The 17,956-nt window shown below is 54.4% G+C and overlaps 5 protein-coding genes across 5 annotated transcripts; 2 read left to right on the top strand and 3 right to left on the bottom strand.

Moving 5' to 3' along the window:
• Positions 1–64: 64 nt before the first annotated feature.
• Positions 65–3,726, bottom strand: ASPZODRAFT_16084 (hypothetical protein; the record flags this gene model as incomplete). Its single annotated transcript, XM_022726484.1, has 5 exons — positions 65–90; positions 154–208; positions 578–871; positions 926–3,376; positions 3,433–3,726. The coding sequence occupies 5 exons, from the start codon at positions 3,724–3,726 to the stop codon at positions 65–67; spliced, it is 3,120 nt and encodes a 1,039-aa protein (XP_022581913.1).
• A 540-nt stretch (positions 3,727–4,266) lies between these two features.
• Positions 4,267–5,161, bottom strand: ASPZODRAFT_65538 (hypothetical protein; the record flags this gene model as incomplete). Its single annotated transcript, XM_022729309.1, has 2 exons — positions 4,267–4,970; positions 5,023–5,161. The coding sequence occupies 2 exons, from the start codon at positions 5,159–5,161 to the stop codon at positions 4,267–4,269; spliced, it is 843 nt and encodes a 280-aa protein (XP_022581912.1).
• A 236-nt stretch (positions 5,162–5,397) lies between these two features.
• Positions 5,398–6,479, bottom strand: ASPZODRAFT_151884 (hypothetical protein; the record flags this gene model as incomplete). Its single annotated transcript, XM_022725790.1, has 2 exons — positions 5,398–6,329; positions 6,380–6,479. The coding sequence occupies 2 exons, from the start codon at positions 6,477–6,479 to the stop codon at positions 5,398–5,400; spliced, it is 1,032 nt and encodes a 343-aa protein (XP_022581911.1).
• A 311-nt stretch (positions 6,480–6,790) lies between these two features.
• Positions 6,791–14,200, top strand: ASPZODRAFT_2129214 (hypothetical protein; the record flags this gene model as incomplete). The annotated part of the gene is made up of 8 exons (XM_022727825.1): positions 6,791–6,998; positions 7,044–7,457; positions 7,528–7,893; positions 7,952–8,882; positions 8,931–12,178; positions 12,233–13,243; positions 13,303–13,996; positions 14,046–14,200. The coding sequence occupies exons 1-8, from the start codon at positions 6,801–6,803 to the stop codon at positions 14,198–14,200; spliced, it is 7,017 nt and encodes a 2,338-aa protein (XP_022581910.1). The 5' UTR covers positions 6,791–6,800.
• Positions 14,201–15,048: 848 nt separating this feature from the next.
• On the top strand, positions 15,049–16,541 carry ASPZODRAFT_132383 (hypothetical protein). Its single transcript, XM_022723006.1, has one exon. It carries the CDS (start codon positions 15,076–15,078, stop codon positions 16,438–16,440), a length of 1,365 nt encoding a protein of 454 aa, XP_022581909.1. The 5' UTR covers positions 15,049–15,075; the 3' UTR covers positions 16,441–16,541.
• The last annotated feature ends 1,415 nt before the right edge of the window (positions 16,542–17,956 follow it).

Raw genomic sequence — 17,956 nt, 5'->3', positions numbered from 1 at the left:
CACGGCAATGCCCGGCATCACCACCCTGTGTTCACCATCCATTTTTACCAGCTCGTCCTCCGAATCATGCCGGGCGGAGATCACGGTTCGCTGGATGTTCGAGGTTAACCGTTGCTGCTGCCTCCGGTCACCGTAGCGCCCCCGTAGACGTACAGGAAGACGGGGAGAACAGAGGAGTCCAGATGTTCATGCTCAGGCAATCCTCACTCTGGGACTCATCAGTGGGTCATAAACCCTAACCCTAAACCCTAAACCCTAAGGACAAAAACTGATTGACCTGTGTCATAAGGCAGTCTGGTGCCGTGCTAGTAAGGGTATATTCTGTAGTCTAGCTACTAACCTGTCATAATACTACTAGTTTGTCTACTACTTTAAACTATTCATTTAGTATATTGTATTATATCTCTTTGATTTAGAATGAGTACAGCTAGTAAAAGTGAGACACTTTAGATGCTTATTTAGAACACTAAACCCTAGCGACTGCCTTGTCCATCTGATGTAGCCACAACCCCATCAATCCCGCATCTACAGACTGCAGCTTTGATAGAGTCACAGAACCCTGTTTGGTATTCCCTACTGCGATCTGCGGTCGTTGTTCGCCGCGTCGTGCCGCCAGCCCGCGGAAGAAGTCCAGCAGCTGCGCCGCTGGCACATCATCGACATCAATATCCAAGCTGGTGATACGCTGGGAAATGCTCCTGATCCAGTCGTCTAACGACACCACTTTTGCCTGGCACGCGCCGGCCACCACACCGGACAATATCCTCCAGTCCACAGGCAGTGGGTTGACGACATGGTAGACGGTGAGGCCTGGCCGGGGGTCTGCCACTCGTGTCTGGATAACGTCGGCAATGATTTGGGCCGCGGTGTCCTGATAGTCAGTATCGGGTCTCCAACCACGCAAACAGATCAATCATGAACGTACAATCGGCAGCCAATCCACCTGGAGAAAGCCCAAACTGTCTGGTACCTGGCGTAGAGTACGTGACGAGCAAACCAGGGCCGGGAACCAGTCCCTGGGATTCCAGGCACCGCCGTCAGGGGCTGCCGGGCCCCCCAACTGCCCAACCCGGTGGATGGCCACACGGGTGCCGCACCGCTGGGCGGCAATCCCGCACAGGGCCTCGGCGATGTACTTGGACTCGGCGTATCCCTGGGGCATCACGCTGGACACTGTGTGGAGGGTCTCGGGGACGAAGGGGTGGTCGGCAAGCGATGGCCCCGTCACCGTGGAGATCGACGAGATGAAGTGAAATTCCGCCTGGCGCGGGGAGTTCTCGATCATGCTGAGCAGACGACGAACCCCGGCAATGCAAGAGGCAAACCGGTGGACGGGGGCATTGAAGTTGACCAGCCAGGCGTTGTGGATGACGAGATGCACATTCTGGCGCAGATACTCGTACTGGACGTTGCTGAGGCCCAGATGGTCCTGGTCCAGCTTGACTTGGTAGAATTGCACCCGGGAAGCATCGCTGAGCCAGTTCTGGGGGAGTCCTTTCTCGCGGAAGCTGGCTACTTGTCGCTGCCTCGCATCTGCAGTTCGATTCAGACAATAGACGTGCGAGACGGCCGGGTTGTGCAGGAGCTGGTGGAGGAGGTGGCTGCCCAGCTCGCCAGTTGACCCGGTCAGGGCCACCACGAGGCCTCCATCGCCCAGCATTTGCGCCTGTTCCCAGATCAGTTTCCCCAGCAGGGTGGCGCGAGGCCAGGAGGTGTCCCCGGGTGAGTCGAGCCGGTGGATCTGCTGGTGGAGAGTGTTGGAGATGGCTGATATGGTGGCTAACTTGTATATCTCGCTACTTGTCCAGCTGGCCGATGTCTGGTGGCTCGCATCCTGCAAGACCTGGGCCAGACGGACGGCCTGGAGGGAGTCCAGTCCCAGAGCCACCAGATCGTCCTCATTGATGATGTCCATGGCCAGGATTGTCGCCGTCTGCTGTCGCACCCACCGCTGGACCGTCTCTAAATCTGCCGCCTCGGGAAGTCTTGCTGTTGCCGCCGTATCTGGCACGGATTTTTCTGGCTCTTGGGCGTACAGACGGTCGACCAAGGTCTGATACGACTTGAGCGTCTGGCGACGACGCAAACTGCCCTTGGGGGACAGTTCAAACGGCTTGTCGCGCAATGCGAAGCCGATATGACTGCGGAACACTTGGCCGTGCGCCGGCAGACTCGCGTTGGCCTTGTCCACCGTCGGCCACACGGTCTGGAGAAGCCACTCGGGCGTCCAGTCGGCCGGCAGCTGGTTCCAGTCCGGTTCAATCAACAGCGCTGCCTGGAATCTATCCTGGCCGCAGATCACGGCCTGCGCTACAAGGGGGTGTGATTGGATTTCCTTTTCGGCGTGGACTGGATTGAACTTTTCCCCATTGCTCAACACAACAATGTCGTCGCCGCGGCCTTGGTATCGCCATAGCCTCGCCTTATCAGGATGCGGGCGAAAGAGGTCCCCCGTGCGGAACTCGTTCAGGTGTGGGTAGCTGTGGAATATCGCATGGTGTGCGCAAAGGGCATCCGCCTTTGACTCTGGTCGTATATGCACAAGCTCCCATAGATCGTCGCCCACGGCATCCATGCGCAAGGCAAACGCCGGGTGCCATTCCATATACTCCCAGTCCCGGGGATCCTCACAGCGCAGCGTAGGGGTATATCCCGTCTCTGTGCTGCCCATCAGTTGAACCAGGGGGATCATGGCCGCCAGGGTATCCCCCGAGGCCCGATTCAGAGGCGCCCCCCCATAGTTGAGACCTTTCAGTTTCGCCAGGGCGGTCCGGCCGGCCTCGGAAGCACACAGGCCCTCCAAGATGAAGGGGGCGATCAACCCCCATCTCGGGGGCTGGTCCCTGGCCATCACGGCGGCAAAGAGCTCCGGGGTTAAGGGCCGGTCTGGAATCAATAGAAAGGGAGTGCCGTACAAGAGAGACTCCATCATGCAGACGACCCCAAGGAAATGGAACAACGGCCCATACATGAACCGCAGCTGGCCCTGGTGAGACAGGATGAGGTGTCCTGGCTGGCGTCCAGCTGGCACAGGCAACTTCTGCATATTGGCCAACGTCCACAGGTACCCATGGGTCATGGAAATCGGCTTGGGGTGGTTTGTGGTGCCGGAAGTGTGGAACATCAGCACCGGAGTATTGATCAGATCTCTGGGCTGCGTCGAAATATACGGGGTGACGATGGCGGGCGAAAACACTTCCCAGAGAGGATCGATTCGCCATCGCTGGAGCGGAAGATCCTGGCACTCATCCTCCAGCTGGTCGAGTTTGTGTTGCAGCTGTCTTCTTTCGCAGCCATCGACCAGAACCGAGCAGTGGGTGGCTTGCAGCAGGTGTTTCGATGCGGGCAGTGAGTTCCGGGTCGACAGCAACAATGCCTGCAAGTGTATTAGAGTGTTCTCTTATTCCACTGTTCCTGATGGACGGCACTGACTCTATTCCCGGTCTTGACACAGGCCAGGATGAAAGCTGCATATCGCAAATCATTGCTTCCCATGTATGCCAGAACTTGGCCGCGAGCGTGCTTGAGTTTGTCCTCGATCCACCATGCCAGACGATTAATCGCTCGGGCCAGCATCGTGATCGTGACCTCCCGCCAGAAGATATCGCCATCTTGCGATTCGGGATGCACACAATACAGCAGATTAGGATGATTCTCAGCCAGCTGGTCCACCAGCTCAGTGATAGCTAAAGAAGTTGCCATTTCGCCTGCCGTTGTCGAGCCCATTGTTCATGATGCACCAGTGCCAGACTATCTAATGTATTCCCAGCATTGTCGGTAGGTATGTTGCGAGAGTAGAATATTTTACTTTAAGAATGCACTTATCCATTCCCCCTGTAGGATTCCCGACATCTTGAAACATATTCCAAGTACAGGCTGTGTTGAGTTTAATCCAACCCTTAATTATCCTTCACTATCTGTACATTCAGAGTTATGAATTTTAAAGATGAACGATTGATTTGAATCTTCAAACCGACTCCAACGCAAGTTCAACTTATCTCTACATTCTATTGAATGGCAGTTGGATGAGGAAATCGAGCAGGATCGCACCAAATTCCGATCGATCCCTAGATATGTCCCAGATCGATCTTGTCCTACAGTGTGATGCGCCTCCAGCAAGGAGATGAATCTGGCGGTCAACATTATCCAGGTAATTGGATCCGTATTTCATCACAATTACAACTGATCCTGCATATCATGGATTTAACATTGCTATTTATGATCATCTCTTGTTGTGTTTTGGAATGTACAGTATCTAGTGCAATGCTAGGATGTAGGCAGCAGGCTCTGAGCCATCACCCATTCCATGGCGCTTATCATCTGGTGGACCTCGACTTGTTTCTGGGGCACATTATGTCCGCCACTGTGCTCATAGACGCGCTGCTTGGAAGATGTGATGAAGCCTTGTACAAGAGACACCCATTCCGGCATGCCGTTGAGATCGTCTTTGCCTCGTGTATAGAGCACTGGCAGGGAAAGGCGAGCAGGACAGAGGTCAGGATGCAAGGCGCATGGAATCTCATTCAAAGGCCGATCAAGAAAGAAGCTGCGTGGCTGGCCTGTGATCGGTTTGACCGCATCCACAACGGAAATCAAGGAGGTGGTGAGGAGCTGCGCGGGCTCCGGCAGCAGCTTGATCTGCTCATCCTGGCCGGAGCGGAGATGAGCCTGGTCGGCATCGGACAACGAGCCCAGCACGGTGTGGCAGTAGTCGGGGCTCTCCGCTAGGGGGATGGTTGGCGAGCAAAGAATGAGAAATTTCAAAGGGGGCCGCAGGTCGGGGTCTGCCCTGACGCTTTCCAAGAGGAAGGATACCATCACCGACGCCCCCTGGCTGAAGCAGAAGGCGCCATCAAACGGGCCATGTTCGGCGATAGCCTCGTCAATGAGGGCATGTGCTGCTGCTTGGCCCTCGGGGTCGAATCGGCTTGTATAGCACAGGAAGGGCGCCGGGAAGTTGTCTGTGGTTCCTGTGGGTGGAATCAATGGCTGTGGCCAGACGCCTTGGAATCAGTTTCATACCTGGAGCAGGGGAACATGGCTCTTCTCCAGACAAGTAGTGAAATTCCCAGCTCGGGTCGCAAGACTCTCTCAAGCGGCGCATTTGATATCGCAGGACATCTGCATTCGTTCCATAGCCGTGGAGACAGAGAATCTTCATTATGATGTGACCTTCCTTGATACTATTTACGAGAGTGTTGAATAAGTTGTAATAACTTGAGTTTTAATTGGCATGGCAAGAGTTGCAGCTGAAACGAGGTTATATTCTGAAATAATCGCTGTAGGTTTACTTCTCTAGCAATCAATTAATGCATATTGAAGTTAAGATTGGTGTTGTCTTTCAGACCACTAATATGTATTGTATCCTCTCCAATGCAGTCTATCTCTGTAAGGGGGTTACTCTACGCAATACACCAATTTGCAGCCGCGAACCTGGCCCTCTCGCAACCGCTGCAGCCCCTCTGGAATGGCTCCAAGGCCACCGTCTCGCACCTGGATAGGATGCGGGTGGATTCGGCCTGTCTCGAGGAGGGTATCGACCGTCTCTGCCCAGGAGGTGGCAAACTCCAGATCCGCCTCAGTGCCAGGCATCTGTCTCCCTGCAAGACGATACGGTTCTCCAATCATGGCATACGCCATGAGAGCCTGGCTCTCGACATCGGCGCGTGGACAGCGAATATCAAGGAGAGAATTGTAGCAGCCTCCCGCCGATCCGATGGCTTGGGCGCAGATGGCCGCCGACTGGCCACTGGAAACAGTATCCAACACCAATTCGAGGGCATCGTCTGTGTGTTGGCGGATCTCCTGACCGACATTGGTCTCATGGTAATCCCAGATGACATCGGCGCCGCACCTGTAAACGAGCGGACGGTGGCCCTCGGAGCAGGTCGTCAACACCTTCATCCCCGACAGTTTGGCGCATTGGATCAGCAGGGACCCCGTGGCAGTGGCCCCTCCGTAGATCAGGATCGAGCCCTGGCTGCCACCGGGATGTCCCTCTAGAGGCCCCGGCAGCTCCAGGGACTGATACAGGTGCTGCCCGACGGTGGTGAGCCCGACGCCGAGGGTTGCCGCGGCCTCGAAGCTCATCCCGCCAGGCACCCGGAACTGAATGTCGCCCTTGGCCAGGATATACTCGGCGAAAGCACCGCCAGACGGACGCAGGGGATTGCAGCCATGCACAAACCCGGCAACCCGGTCTCCCTTGTTCCAGCGTTTGCGGACGCGGGACCCAACAGCCTCCACGATCCCGGCGTAGTCGCAGCCCACCACCGCCCCCTGACAATCTTCAAAGTCGACATGTTTCCAGTCGGTGGGATTGAGAGCAACTTGCTGCCTTAGCCTTATTGCAGACGAGCTGTCAGTTAGGAGCACGTACCGGCCTTGGTTCTGACCAGGATGTAATCTTCCAGTAGATCAGGTAATGGGCGCTCACAGAGCGAGACCTGGCCTTGACCTGTGACAATAAGTGCATGCATGATGTTAATTCCCTCTATAACGTTTCGAAAGCTCTGTTGGAGATATATGAGAGTGCTGATTATTATATCCAAAGACTATTCAATAGGGCCAATACTTGAAATCTATAACCCTTGCATATTCAGCTATGAAGAACTATAAGATGGTCATATGGTATTATTGTGTCACCCAAGCTGGTTACATCACTTATATTAGTGGTGTGACGTGAGTGCTTGTGAATGATTGAATGAGAGATATAGGATGAAGATTGTATAAGTATAGATATAGGTGACTTTTATAGAAAGATTAAACTAATTCAATATACTAAACTATACACCATCACTATGTCCCCCGCCCTTGAAAGCTCATCCCTAGAGCCCATCGCGGTTGTTGGCTTGGGCTGTCGCTTCTCTGGCGAGGCCTCTTCAGTCGAAGGCTTCTGGAACCTGCTACGCCATGGCCGCAGCACTCACGGCCGTGTTCCCTCGAGCCGGTATGAAGCCTCGGCCTGGTATCACCCGTATCACGAACGGAAAGGAGCTGTAAGTCTTCTTGCTTCGCTTGAAGTATTGACGGCTAAGAATCAGATCAACCATGAGAGTGGCTTCTTCCTCGAGGAAGATCCGGCCTACTTCGATGCCCCCTTCTTCTCCATCACCGCCAAAGAAGCCGCCGGGATGGATCCAGCCCAGCGTCTGTTGCTCGAGGTGGCCTACGAGGCCTTTGAGAATGCCGGCGTGCCTATCGAGACTCTCCCAGGCAGTCGGACCGCCGTCTTCTCTGGCTGCATGACCAACGATTACGAGCTGCTGTCCACCTCCGATCTATACGATATGCCTCACAATGCAGCCACGGGCAACGGGCGGACCATGCTGGCGAACCGCCTGTCCTGGTTCTTTGACCTGCGCGGGCCGAGTGTCATGTTGGATACTGCCTGTTCCTCGAGCTTGACGGCCCTCCATCTCGCGGTTCAAGCCTTGCGGGCGGGAGAATGTGACATGGTGAGTTCATCATGTAGTTTAACCTTGACCCTAAACCCTAACCAAACCCTAACCAAACCCTATATTCAAGGCCCTTGTCACCGGCACAAGTCTTATTCTCGACCCCAACTTCACCCAGAGACTCAGCTACATGCACATGTTGAGTGCGGACGGAATCAGCCATTCCTTTGATATCAAAGCCAATGGCTACGGACGCGGCGAAGGGGTCGGCGCCGTGGTGTTGAAATCCGTGCGGACCGCGATTGCCAACCAGGACGGCATTCGTGCCGTTATTAAAGCTACAGGGATCAACCAGGACGGCCGAACGCCGGGGATCACCATGCCCAGCCGCGATGCCCAGGCTGCCCTTATCCGCAGCGTCTACAATACGCCGGGCCTACCATCAATGCGAGAGACCGCCTATTTCGAAGCCCACGGCACCGGCACAGAAATTGGCGTACTACCCTAACCCTAAACCCTAACCCTAACTCCAGTGTATGAGGCTAATGGTATAGGATCCCACTGAGCTATCGGCGATTGGGGATACCCTGGGGGCGGCAAGACAGACCGACGACGAACCGGTCTATGTAGGGTCTGTGAAGAGCAATATCGGGCATACCGAGGGCGCCGCGGGCGTGGCCAGTATAATCAAAGCCGTGCTGTGTCTCGAACACGCAATGCTTGTCCCCAACGCGGGATTCTCGCAGTTGAATCCGCGCATTCATCTGGACGAGTGGCGTCTCAGGCTCAGCGACGCATGCATCCCCTGGCCTGCCCATCTCCCCCTGCGTCTGAGCATCAATTCCTTTGGGTTCGGGGGATCCAATGCCCATACAGTTCTAGAGAGTGCCGATGGTTATGTGAAGCAGGCTGCAGCCCCTGATGCCTCTAAGGCGCCCCGGCCCCTTCAACTGGTGGTATTCTCGACCCAGGACCAGGCAGGCCTGGCGCGAACCACTGCGCGATGGATCCAGTTCCTTCAACGGCAGTCAGAGCCTCACGCTGGACTCATCGATCTTGCATACACGATGGCCCGGCGCTCGCAGCTCGCATTCCGCAGCTTCGCTGTCGCCGATTCCCAGACCTCCCTCGCCGCCAGGCTGCAGCAGGGCCTTCCGTCGTTCCCTAGGGCCAGTCGCACTACCCAGGCCAACGTTGCCTTTATTTTCACCGGGCAGGGTGCTCAATGGGCCCGGATGGGAGTCGAGCTGTTGGCCTGTCCTGTCTTTGCCCAGAGTCTTCAAACCAGCCAGGAAATCCTCACTGCTCTTGGTTGTCCATGGAAGCTGCTCGACGAGCTACAGGCCAGCGCTGGCAAGTCGGCCTTGAACCAGCCAGACCGTAGCCAACCGCTGTGCTGTGCTTTGCAGGTGGCCCTGGTGGACCTTCTGGCCAGCTGGGGGACTCGCCCCAAGGCTGTCGTTGGCCATTCCAGCGGGGAATCTGGTATGATATCCACACTCTAAGGAATCATCTGCGAAGCTAACGAACCAGCGGCTGCATATGCAGCGGGATTCATCTCCCAGGCCGACACAATGAAAATCGCCTACTGCCGGGGCGTCTGCTCGCGGCAAGTGGCCGAGCAGGGAGCCCGCGGAGCCATGTTGGCTGTCGGGATATCACCAGAAGACGCCCAGCGTGCCTTGCGGCAGCAGGGAGTACCCTCACAAGCGGTAGTGGTCGCCTGCGTCAACAGCCCATCGAGTGTCACTCTCTCCGGCGATGCAGACCAGATCCAAAGGATAGAGAAACACTTCCAGGCCGAGAACCGGTTTGCCCGTAGGCTTCGTGTGGACGTCGCCTATCACTCACCACACATGCAAGCCCTGGCCTCCGAGTGCGCGCGATTGCTGGAGAGCGTGCAACCGATGGCAAAAGCCACCGCGTCGCCGGTGACGATGTTCTCGTCTGTCACCAAGGAACGTGTTGCACCGCACGAGCTCACGGCGAGTTACTGGGTGCGCAACATGGTTCAGCCCGTCGAGTTCACCGCGGCTGTTTCCCAAATGGCCCGGATGACCGTCACGGCAAAGGGCAGTCGCCGGCGTGTCTCCCCCGTGAAATGGGGCGTCTGGGTTGAGATAGGCCCGAACGATACCCTACGAGGCCCCGTGGCGCAGATCCTACAGGGGTTAGACACCCCGAACTTAGGGGCTCTGCCCTATCTCGCCCCTGTACGCCGGGGCACCGACGCCCTAACCACCGCCCTCCAGGCAGCCGGCAGTCTATGGAGCCTCGGCGCCAGGATCGACATCCACGCAGTCAACGAGAGTCTTGTCCGTGTCCAGCCCCGGCTGGCCGTCGACCTGCCCGCCTATTGCTGGAATCATACGTCGCGGTTCTGGCATGAACCCCTGGAATCCACCCGCCGGCGACAGCGCAGAGAACCACGCCACGATCTACTCGGCGCCGCGTGGGAACCACAATGCACGAGCGAGCCCCGTTGGCGCAACTTCCTACGCATCGCCGAGCTGCCCTGGCTGGCCGACCATGTCGTCGCGGGGTCTATCCTGTTCCCTGCTGCAGGGATGGTGGCCATGGTGGCCGAAGCTGCGCGGCAAATGGCCGATGCGAGCAGTCTCGCGTTCTCGGGCATCGAATTCAACGATCTGGCATTCAAACGCGCTTTGGTGGTCACCCCTGACGAACGAGGCGTCGAGACCGTGCTACAGGTGTGTCTGCACCCCAGTCTGGCGGGATGGTATGAGTTCCGGCTGTTCTCGTTGCCCTCATCTTCCGAATCGGTACTACACGCCACCGGCGCATTCACACACCATCGTGACGCCTCGGGAATCCCTATCCAAGATGCAGCCTGGGAGGAGACCGTCCGTCGGATGCGTGGTGTCCAGCCTGTTGCTGCGGCCATCGATATCCACGCCGTTTATTCCTGGCTCTCCGAGACGGGAGGAGTGACGCTGGGCCCAGCCTTTCGATCCCTAACGGGCGCCTTGTTCTCTTCATCCATGGAAGATGCCAGCCTATGCACAGAGGCTGTGGTGCCGGACACGCAGCGAACAATGCCGCATGAATACGAATCCCCATGTTTCATCCATCCCACGGCGCTCGATGCCCTGTTCCAGACGGCTGTCCTCTCCGCTTCAGAGGCATTGGGGAATGCCAATTCCAGGATTCCTGTTGCGGTCGATCGGCTGTATCTTTCCACAGAATGGCTGCTACACGCCGGTGATCCCTTTGCTGTTTATACCGAGTCTCGCGGGGGACGACGGGATGTCATTGCCGCCAGACCGGACTGGGTGCATCCTGGAGTCATTCTCCAGGGAATCCAGCTGGGGAATGTGGCTGCAAGGAAGAAGAAGAACAATAAGATAGATGTCGCTTCCACTTCCAAGTTGTGCTCATCTCTCGAATGGATAGAGCATCTGGAATCCCCGACCAGCCCGGCCTCTGCAGCAGATTGGGCCCGACGGCTGTGTTATACCCACGGCGATGCCCGGGCTATGGTCATCACAAACCAGGCGAGCATGTCAATCACCAGTCTGCGGTCCCTGATGCCCCAGAGCCGTCGACCCTGTCTCCATGAGCTGCTGGTGCTGCACGTCGGCGTTGAAGCTACAGACACAAACGAGCTGGGCATCCCTGGGGTCCGGAGTCGACATACGCACAAGATGAGCGAGATACCTTTAGTGCTGAAAGATACAAAATCTTTCAATCTGATACTTGTAGAACAGGCTGCATTCTGGCAAGGAGTCGAACATGATAAGGATCTGGTCTATCTACGCTCTGTGATCAGCAACGATGGAAGCCTGGCGATACGCGCGCCCAGTGATGCAGCAGCACGCGAGGCAGTGATATCAAGGATGCAACAGTCGTCGGACTGGAATACAACTGGCCTGACCCAGGATGAAGGCTATATTGTCCTCTTCCCACGCCCTCCAACCCCTGCTTCGCTGGGATCAACCCCGGTCTTCCTTCTAACAGCCGGCTCCCCCATCGGTCAGTTCCAGACCAGTATAGAGCAAGTCTTTTCCAGTCAAGGAATGAATGTCCGCTCCATCACGACGCAGGAGATAGACGCCCTCAACGACTCGATTGTCATCTCCTGGTTGGACATGGACTCATCCTGGATTCCCGCCTGGACAGCCGATGAATTGGCCCATTTGCAGGCCCTCCTCAGACGTGCGCGCTGTGTTCTGTCAGTATCACCTATTCCTCCTTGTGGGGAGGCATCAAGCGATACACAGACCGTCTCTGGGATATCGACGGGTCTCCTGCGTACCCTTCGCAATGAATATCCCCATCTCAGCCTTCCCCATGTCCAAATCGACTTAGATGATTCTCCTGATGAGCTGGCCAGGGGATTGTCAAGAGTCCTCCAGCGCACACTATCACCATCGGGACACAAAGACACCCGGGTGTGCGATTATGAATACCGTCTGACACAGGGACAGATACTAGTTCCGCGACTTCTAGCCCTTGACCAGGTCGACGACGTCTTGCAGGGGATCCTTTATGGTCCTCAACCAACTCCGGGGCGACTAGTCAGCGACTCTCGACCGCTGCAAGAGATTACAGACGAAGAGGGAAGCCGATGGGTAGAGAATGAGCTCCCCTCCCTGGCCTCTGATATTATTGAAGTGCAGATTCACCTCCAGACGAGCGGGATCTCATCTTCCGGTCCAGAGGGGAGAGTCTCTGCTGCAGAGGCTGTTGGCACGATCATCCAGCTGGGCGACGAGGTGGGCACTGACCTGGCAGTCGGCGATGTTGTCATCCTTCTTCTAGTCGGAGACAGCCATAATGAGGCCAATATTCCCGCATTGGCAACCAGAGTGCAGATTCCGGCTTCTGCAGCAGTCAAACTACCCCCTGGGCTTACCCCAGCACAGGTCGTGGGCGTCGGCATAGCCTATACCATGGCATATATGAGTCTTATCCACAGTGCTGTTCATCAACCGCTGCTCCTGGTTGGGCAATGGGGCAGCCAGACGCTCCGGGCGCTCGTAAATGTCGCCGTCGCCATCGGCTACCCGCAGACGAAGATTCATATCGCCGGTATCTCTGACCCCAAAGAGGAGCGCGCAAGAGCGGAACTACGCCAGTTATATCCCGATATTCATCTCCTGCCACTCGACGGTGGACTGGACGCCCGTCTAGCCCAGCTGACCGCATCTCGGGGCGTTGGAAGGGTGGTTTCATGTCTTGCAGATCCCTGGGCCCGTTCGGCGGCCCGTTGTCTGGCAGTTGGCGGCACCTATATCAATCTCGGGGGCGAGATGCACCCCAACAGCTTGCCAGGCACCTTCTGGACACAGGGAAGGACGCTGTCCACCCCAGACCTGGATCTTATCCTTCGCCATCAGCCAGAGGAGGCATGCGCTTTATTCCGGGCGGCCATCTTGCTGTTTGGCTCTTCCCAGCCAGACACACTCCGTCCAGCTATGATTGTCCCTGTTGCCAGCAGGAACCATGTCAGTAAGACCGACGATAGAATTGTTCTCGATCTCATGGGCCCTGGACAAGTATCTATCGTGCCCCGACCACCCCCCGCCATAACCCTAAACCCGCATCATACCTTTGTGCTGGCGGGGGGACTGGGCACGCTCGGCGTGGCCCTGGCGCACACCCTCCATGAATGCGGCGCTCGGCATCTGGTGTTTCTTTCACGCTCAGGGCATGTTTCAGAGACTCTGCAGCCGGGCGTCGAGGCGCTCAAGCAGAATGGCGGGCGTGTAGATATTGTGTGTTGTGATATCACTCGCCGCGAGGCTGTTGAGCAGTTTGTTGCCGCTGCCAGAGAGCAGAAGTGGCTGATCAAAGGCGTGCTTCAGTGTGCCACGGTCCTTAGGGTAAGACTCGTTTCTTTTCAATCTTGTACTGACCTCTACTGTTCCCTGCTGATCTCCAGGATACCATGTTCAAAGATATGACGTTCAATCAGTGGACGGAATCGACTGCGTGCAAGATACAAGGCACGCTTAACCTTCACCGCGCCCTGGCTGATGCTGGCCTGGCCTTCTTCATTGCCTTGTCGTCGGTGGCCAGTGTGATAGGCAATATGGGCCAAGGCAACTACTCGGCAGGGAACAGCTTCATGGACACGCTGATGACCTGGCGCCGCACCTGCGGCCTCTCCGGTCACAGCATCAATATCGGCTTGGTGGTGGACGGGAGTGGCCAGGGGGAGGCTGAAGTAACCCTCGAGGAGCGTCGTCGACGATATCGCTTCCTACAGGGGACGGAGATCCTGACGCGGGAAGTGCAGGGTTTGATCAAGGTGATTTTGCAGCAGCATCAGTCTCCCTCCTCCCTGCCTGCCCAGATCATCGCAGGGATCCATGATGATCTACCGCGCGACACCGACGATGCCCCGGCCTGGCAGCGGGATCGCAAGTTCGGCCATCGGATCGTGCAGAGTCATGACGATGGCGACTCGACTGTGTCTCCTGACTCCATTTCCCCGGCTGGTCGGCTGAAACAGGCCACATCTCTTGAAGATGCCGGTATGTATGTGGAACAGGCTTTCAAAGAGTATCTTGCCAAAGCCATGATGGCGACTCCGGATGTCATTGATCCAGAGCTGCCGCTGTCTGCACTCGGAGGTGAGTATTTGATCCATGATTGTTCCAATGCTTGTACTGACTTGCCAAGTCGACTCGTTGAAAGTGACCGAGGTCCAGCAGTGGGTGTCCCACACTCTGGGATCCGATCTGTCTTCATTTGAATTTCTCGCATCGCAGCCGTTGAAGCAGTTGGCAGAGAAGATTGCCAGCACAAGCACCCTTGTCAATACGTCAAAGTATTAGATTAAGCTCAATACTTCTTTCATCTGCAAAATAGCGTAGCTTGTCCTCCCATTGTAAGCCTGCTACTTGAGTGTAGCAGAGCATAGGAGTATTCACAATATAGGTATCAATATGACCTTCGGTGGCACTGATAATGCAATAGTCATAATGGTAAGGAGTAGTATAAAAGAAAATATTATTAAAGTAAGTGTTACTTTACTGTACTTAAGAAGTAGACATCAGTACTGGGCAGTTAGTGGCATAATAAGTGGTGATAGTACTAGCCACCGCATAATGATTCGAATTGAGACAACTGACTTGTGGTTTAAGTATAACATGACCAAAATCTTCAATCGGACTGAGGTTTGGTTGTTTTAATCTAAGCAGTATTAGGGTTATTATCATATGAAATAATAATACAGTGCAATCACTAAAAACTGGTCAAGTGCAGATATTGCTATATGGAAAATGAATACTGGAGCAGCCATCTATCTACTCTATATATGAGAATATGCGTAGTCAAATGTAATATAGCGAGGTGAGTATAGACTTACGCCCTTACCTGATTGCCTAGTGCGGAGCGACTTCCACTGATTAGGGCATTATAATATAGAAGACTAGGAGAAGCATGGATATATGTATTTAATAGCATCAATATATCCCCACATGGTATCTCCACACTGACGGGCCGGTGCATTAGCTCCCGTAGCTAAACTCCTTTAGTATACGCCTCTCGCTCGAGAGCAGCTGAAATGCCAGGTCCCACTAATACGCCACGCCACGTCATAGCGGCTGTCTATACGGAGTACAGAGCCAATGTGTATAAATTTCCCTGTTTCCCTCTCTCAATCCTCGACTCTACTCATACAGCTTTTCTATCAACACTACCATACAAAATGCCCGTCACTCTTAAGCCAGCAGACCATGGCGCGAGGAAGTGGGCTCCGGACCGTGAACTCACCACTACCGCTCTATTCGCGAAATCCTGTCCTCGCGAGCATGACGACAGCGAGCGCGTGGTGCGGAGTGGCCTTTCGCATTCTATAAGCGAGACACACATCAGTGGCACGAGCCATGGCTTCGTGCGGGCGGTGCTTGACGCCTATTGTTACCACCACCACCTCGTCCTCCGCCCCGAGGACGTCTGGTTCTCCATCCTCAACCAGCTCAGCTTCTACATCCAGGCCCATGCCGAGGAGCTGCGGGACATGTTTGTCGCTCATCAGGGCCAGAAACGGCTCACAGTGCATCATTCTGACAACATGGCGACTGCCGACTTTGGCTACCTGGCCGTCAAAATGACCAAGGAGGTGGAGAAACATCTACTCGATCCGGATCTCCGGACATGGATCATGCCCAATTTCACCACCACCACCAAGACCGACACAGTCGTTGCTGCCATTCTCATGCTGGGCAGCATGCAGCGGTTCTTCTCGTATGGCTTCTGTCTGAATTGTGGGATCCCCAGTGTCACCTTGCTGGGCGAGCGGGAGGACTGGGAGTTACTGCTCAGCAAGCTAGAGCCACTGTCGACCCTCGGGGAGGAGCCAGCCCTCTTCGCTAAGCTTCTACGGCCGATTCTCACCCGGTTTGTCGCCTGCTTTGATGATCCGGAGGCGCCGGCGGCACACGAGTTCTGGGGCCGGTGTGCAGATCGCAGCATTGGCGGCAGTGGGCCATCCTATCTCTCCGGCTGGGTGACAGCGTTTTGTTTCTGGGACACCGAAGGCTACTTGCTTTACAGAGAATATCCGACATGGGATGCTTGCGAGCTCGACGGCGTCCGCTATTACAAACTCGATACCGACAGAATCCCCCCCGGCTACTCTTCAGTTCCGGTCGATGTCACCGACGAAGTAGGGGTGAAACATGACATGGTGATGGTGGCAGGCATTCTAGGCGTCCACGCCAGTTCCAGTGGGCAACCGCTGGAGGAAGCAGAAGCCCCTGAGGAAACCGGATTGGACACGATTCAGCCGGTTGCAGGCTGGTTGATGTACGAGAAGAAGAGTCTGAACAAGTTGCCAGCCAAAGGGAAGAGAGAAGAGGATGAAGAGGGACCTTATTCCCCGTTAGGGGTACAGCTATATTTTGAGAAGGATTGCTGGTTGGAAACGGATCGAAGACCGAAGAAATGCCGGCCAGAGGTGGAGAACTTCGATGTCTTGGAGGACTTTGATTTCGACAAGTTTTTAGCAGAAGAGGTGGTTGAGGAAGAGGTTACTTTCGAGGAAGCTTTACCAGAAGAAACTGCTGTCTAGCTTTGGTCATGAGGGTTGCTTTTATTCTACGTCATAACTTGTCAATATCTACATTGAATTATTTCCGATCTGTCATCTGATAGTGGAAATAAGACGAGCAGCTTTTTAGATCATCTTTGTGGCTGGTGGAGTTCATCTATCAGGCTACACTGCGTTCAATGTTCCTATAATTACCTAGGCTTGTATTTTCATTTTTTAATAACATAGGAGATCCCTTATTTTCATTATTATATTCTTTCCTGAGACTGTCTTAGATTTGTAGTGGAAACCCCTAACCCTAAACCCTAAATCATAATGCTATAGTAGATCTACATCTAACCCATTGAGAATATTCCTATCATAACATTTATTTGATGATTATTATCTTTTTCACTGTCTAATTGGATGGTCTGGTTGACCATCTATTATTAGTAGCTCTAGCATCTGGCGGCTATCCAAACACTCCCATTTACCATAGAATCATTCTATCTAACCGCCGAGTTATACCTATAAATATAATGTCAGCCCAGAAAAACAACTTTCTGCCATCTACACATAATGCTTTTAATTCTGTTTCTATTATTCTCATCTCTCCAGATAACATCAGTCAAAGCAACATGCTACTACCGCAACGGCACCGTCGCGGAAAATGACACACCCTGCGCCAACTCGTCCATGTGCTGTCCTTCAGGCGACACATGCATGAGCAACGGCCTGTGTCGCGACAAGAATAACCATCCCAACGGCTCGTTGACTACCTTCTCAGATGGGGATAGCTATAATTATACGGGACTATACTATACTGCGTCCTGCCAGGAGAAGAGCTATAAGAATTGCTCAATCGAGTGTACCACCTGTAATCTTCTTCCTTCTACTTCTACTCTATTTACCAGTGTCTGATGTTCTCATTAGACTCATCGTCAACTGGTGACTATATCTGGGCATGTAATGCCGCTTTGACCAGCTACTGTTGTCACGACAGCAGTTTGAACCTGGCCCAGGGTGATTGTTGTGATGATGGAACCTTCACTCTTGCTGCACCCTCTACGACGACTTCCACCTGTGCAAGCACTGCCAGTATGAGTATATCAACTGCAACTTACACCAACGCACCTACGACAAACACAACGAGTGCAGAGAATACGAGTACATCAAATACTACAAAGAACGATAGTCATACGTCACCTACTCAAACTTCATCGCTCTCACCAGCTGCCAAGGTCGGACTCGGACTAGGGATCCCCCTCGGCGTGCTGGCGGGTGTGTTGGCGACAACCTGGTTCCTACGGAGGAATAGACACCAAGAACAACGCCCAAGTCCTCAGATGAGTTCAATACAGCCGGTAGAATATATGATGGGGGGGAAGATGGAGCTGTACGGGCAGCCACAGAGTGAATTAATGGCTCCGCCGGTCTGGAAGCCGAGTACGTTGGAATTACCGTAGTGTTGTCTATAATACATGTCTATCCCAAGAACCATTTTAGAATCATCTATAAGGTATAGAAATTGATATATAATATAGATCAATGAAAGTCA

Source organism: Penicilliopsis zonata (genome assembly GCF_001890105.1).
Source record: "Penicilliopsis zonata CBS 506.65 unplaced genomic scaffold ASPZOscaffold_6, whole genome shotgun sequence".
NCBI classification, from domain to species: domain Eukaryota; kingdom Fungi; phylum Ascomycota; class Eurotiomycetes; order Eurotiales; family Aspergillaceae; genus Penicilliopsis; species Penicilliopsis zonata.
The sequence above is the reverse complement of the archived record's forward strand: the minus strand, read 5'-3'. Positions and strand labels throughout refer to the sequence as shown.

Bases quoted from the DNA above. Each gene is read 5' to 3' on its own strand.
- ASPZODRAFT_132383 (XM_022723006.1), top strand. From the start codon at position 15,076: ATGCCCGTCACTCTTAAGCCAGCAGACCATGGCGCGAGGAAGTGGGCT.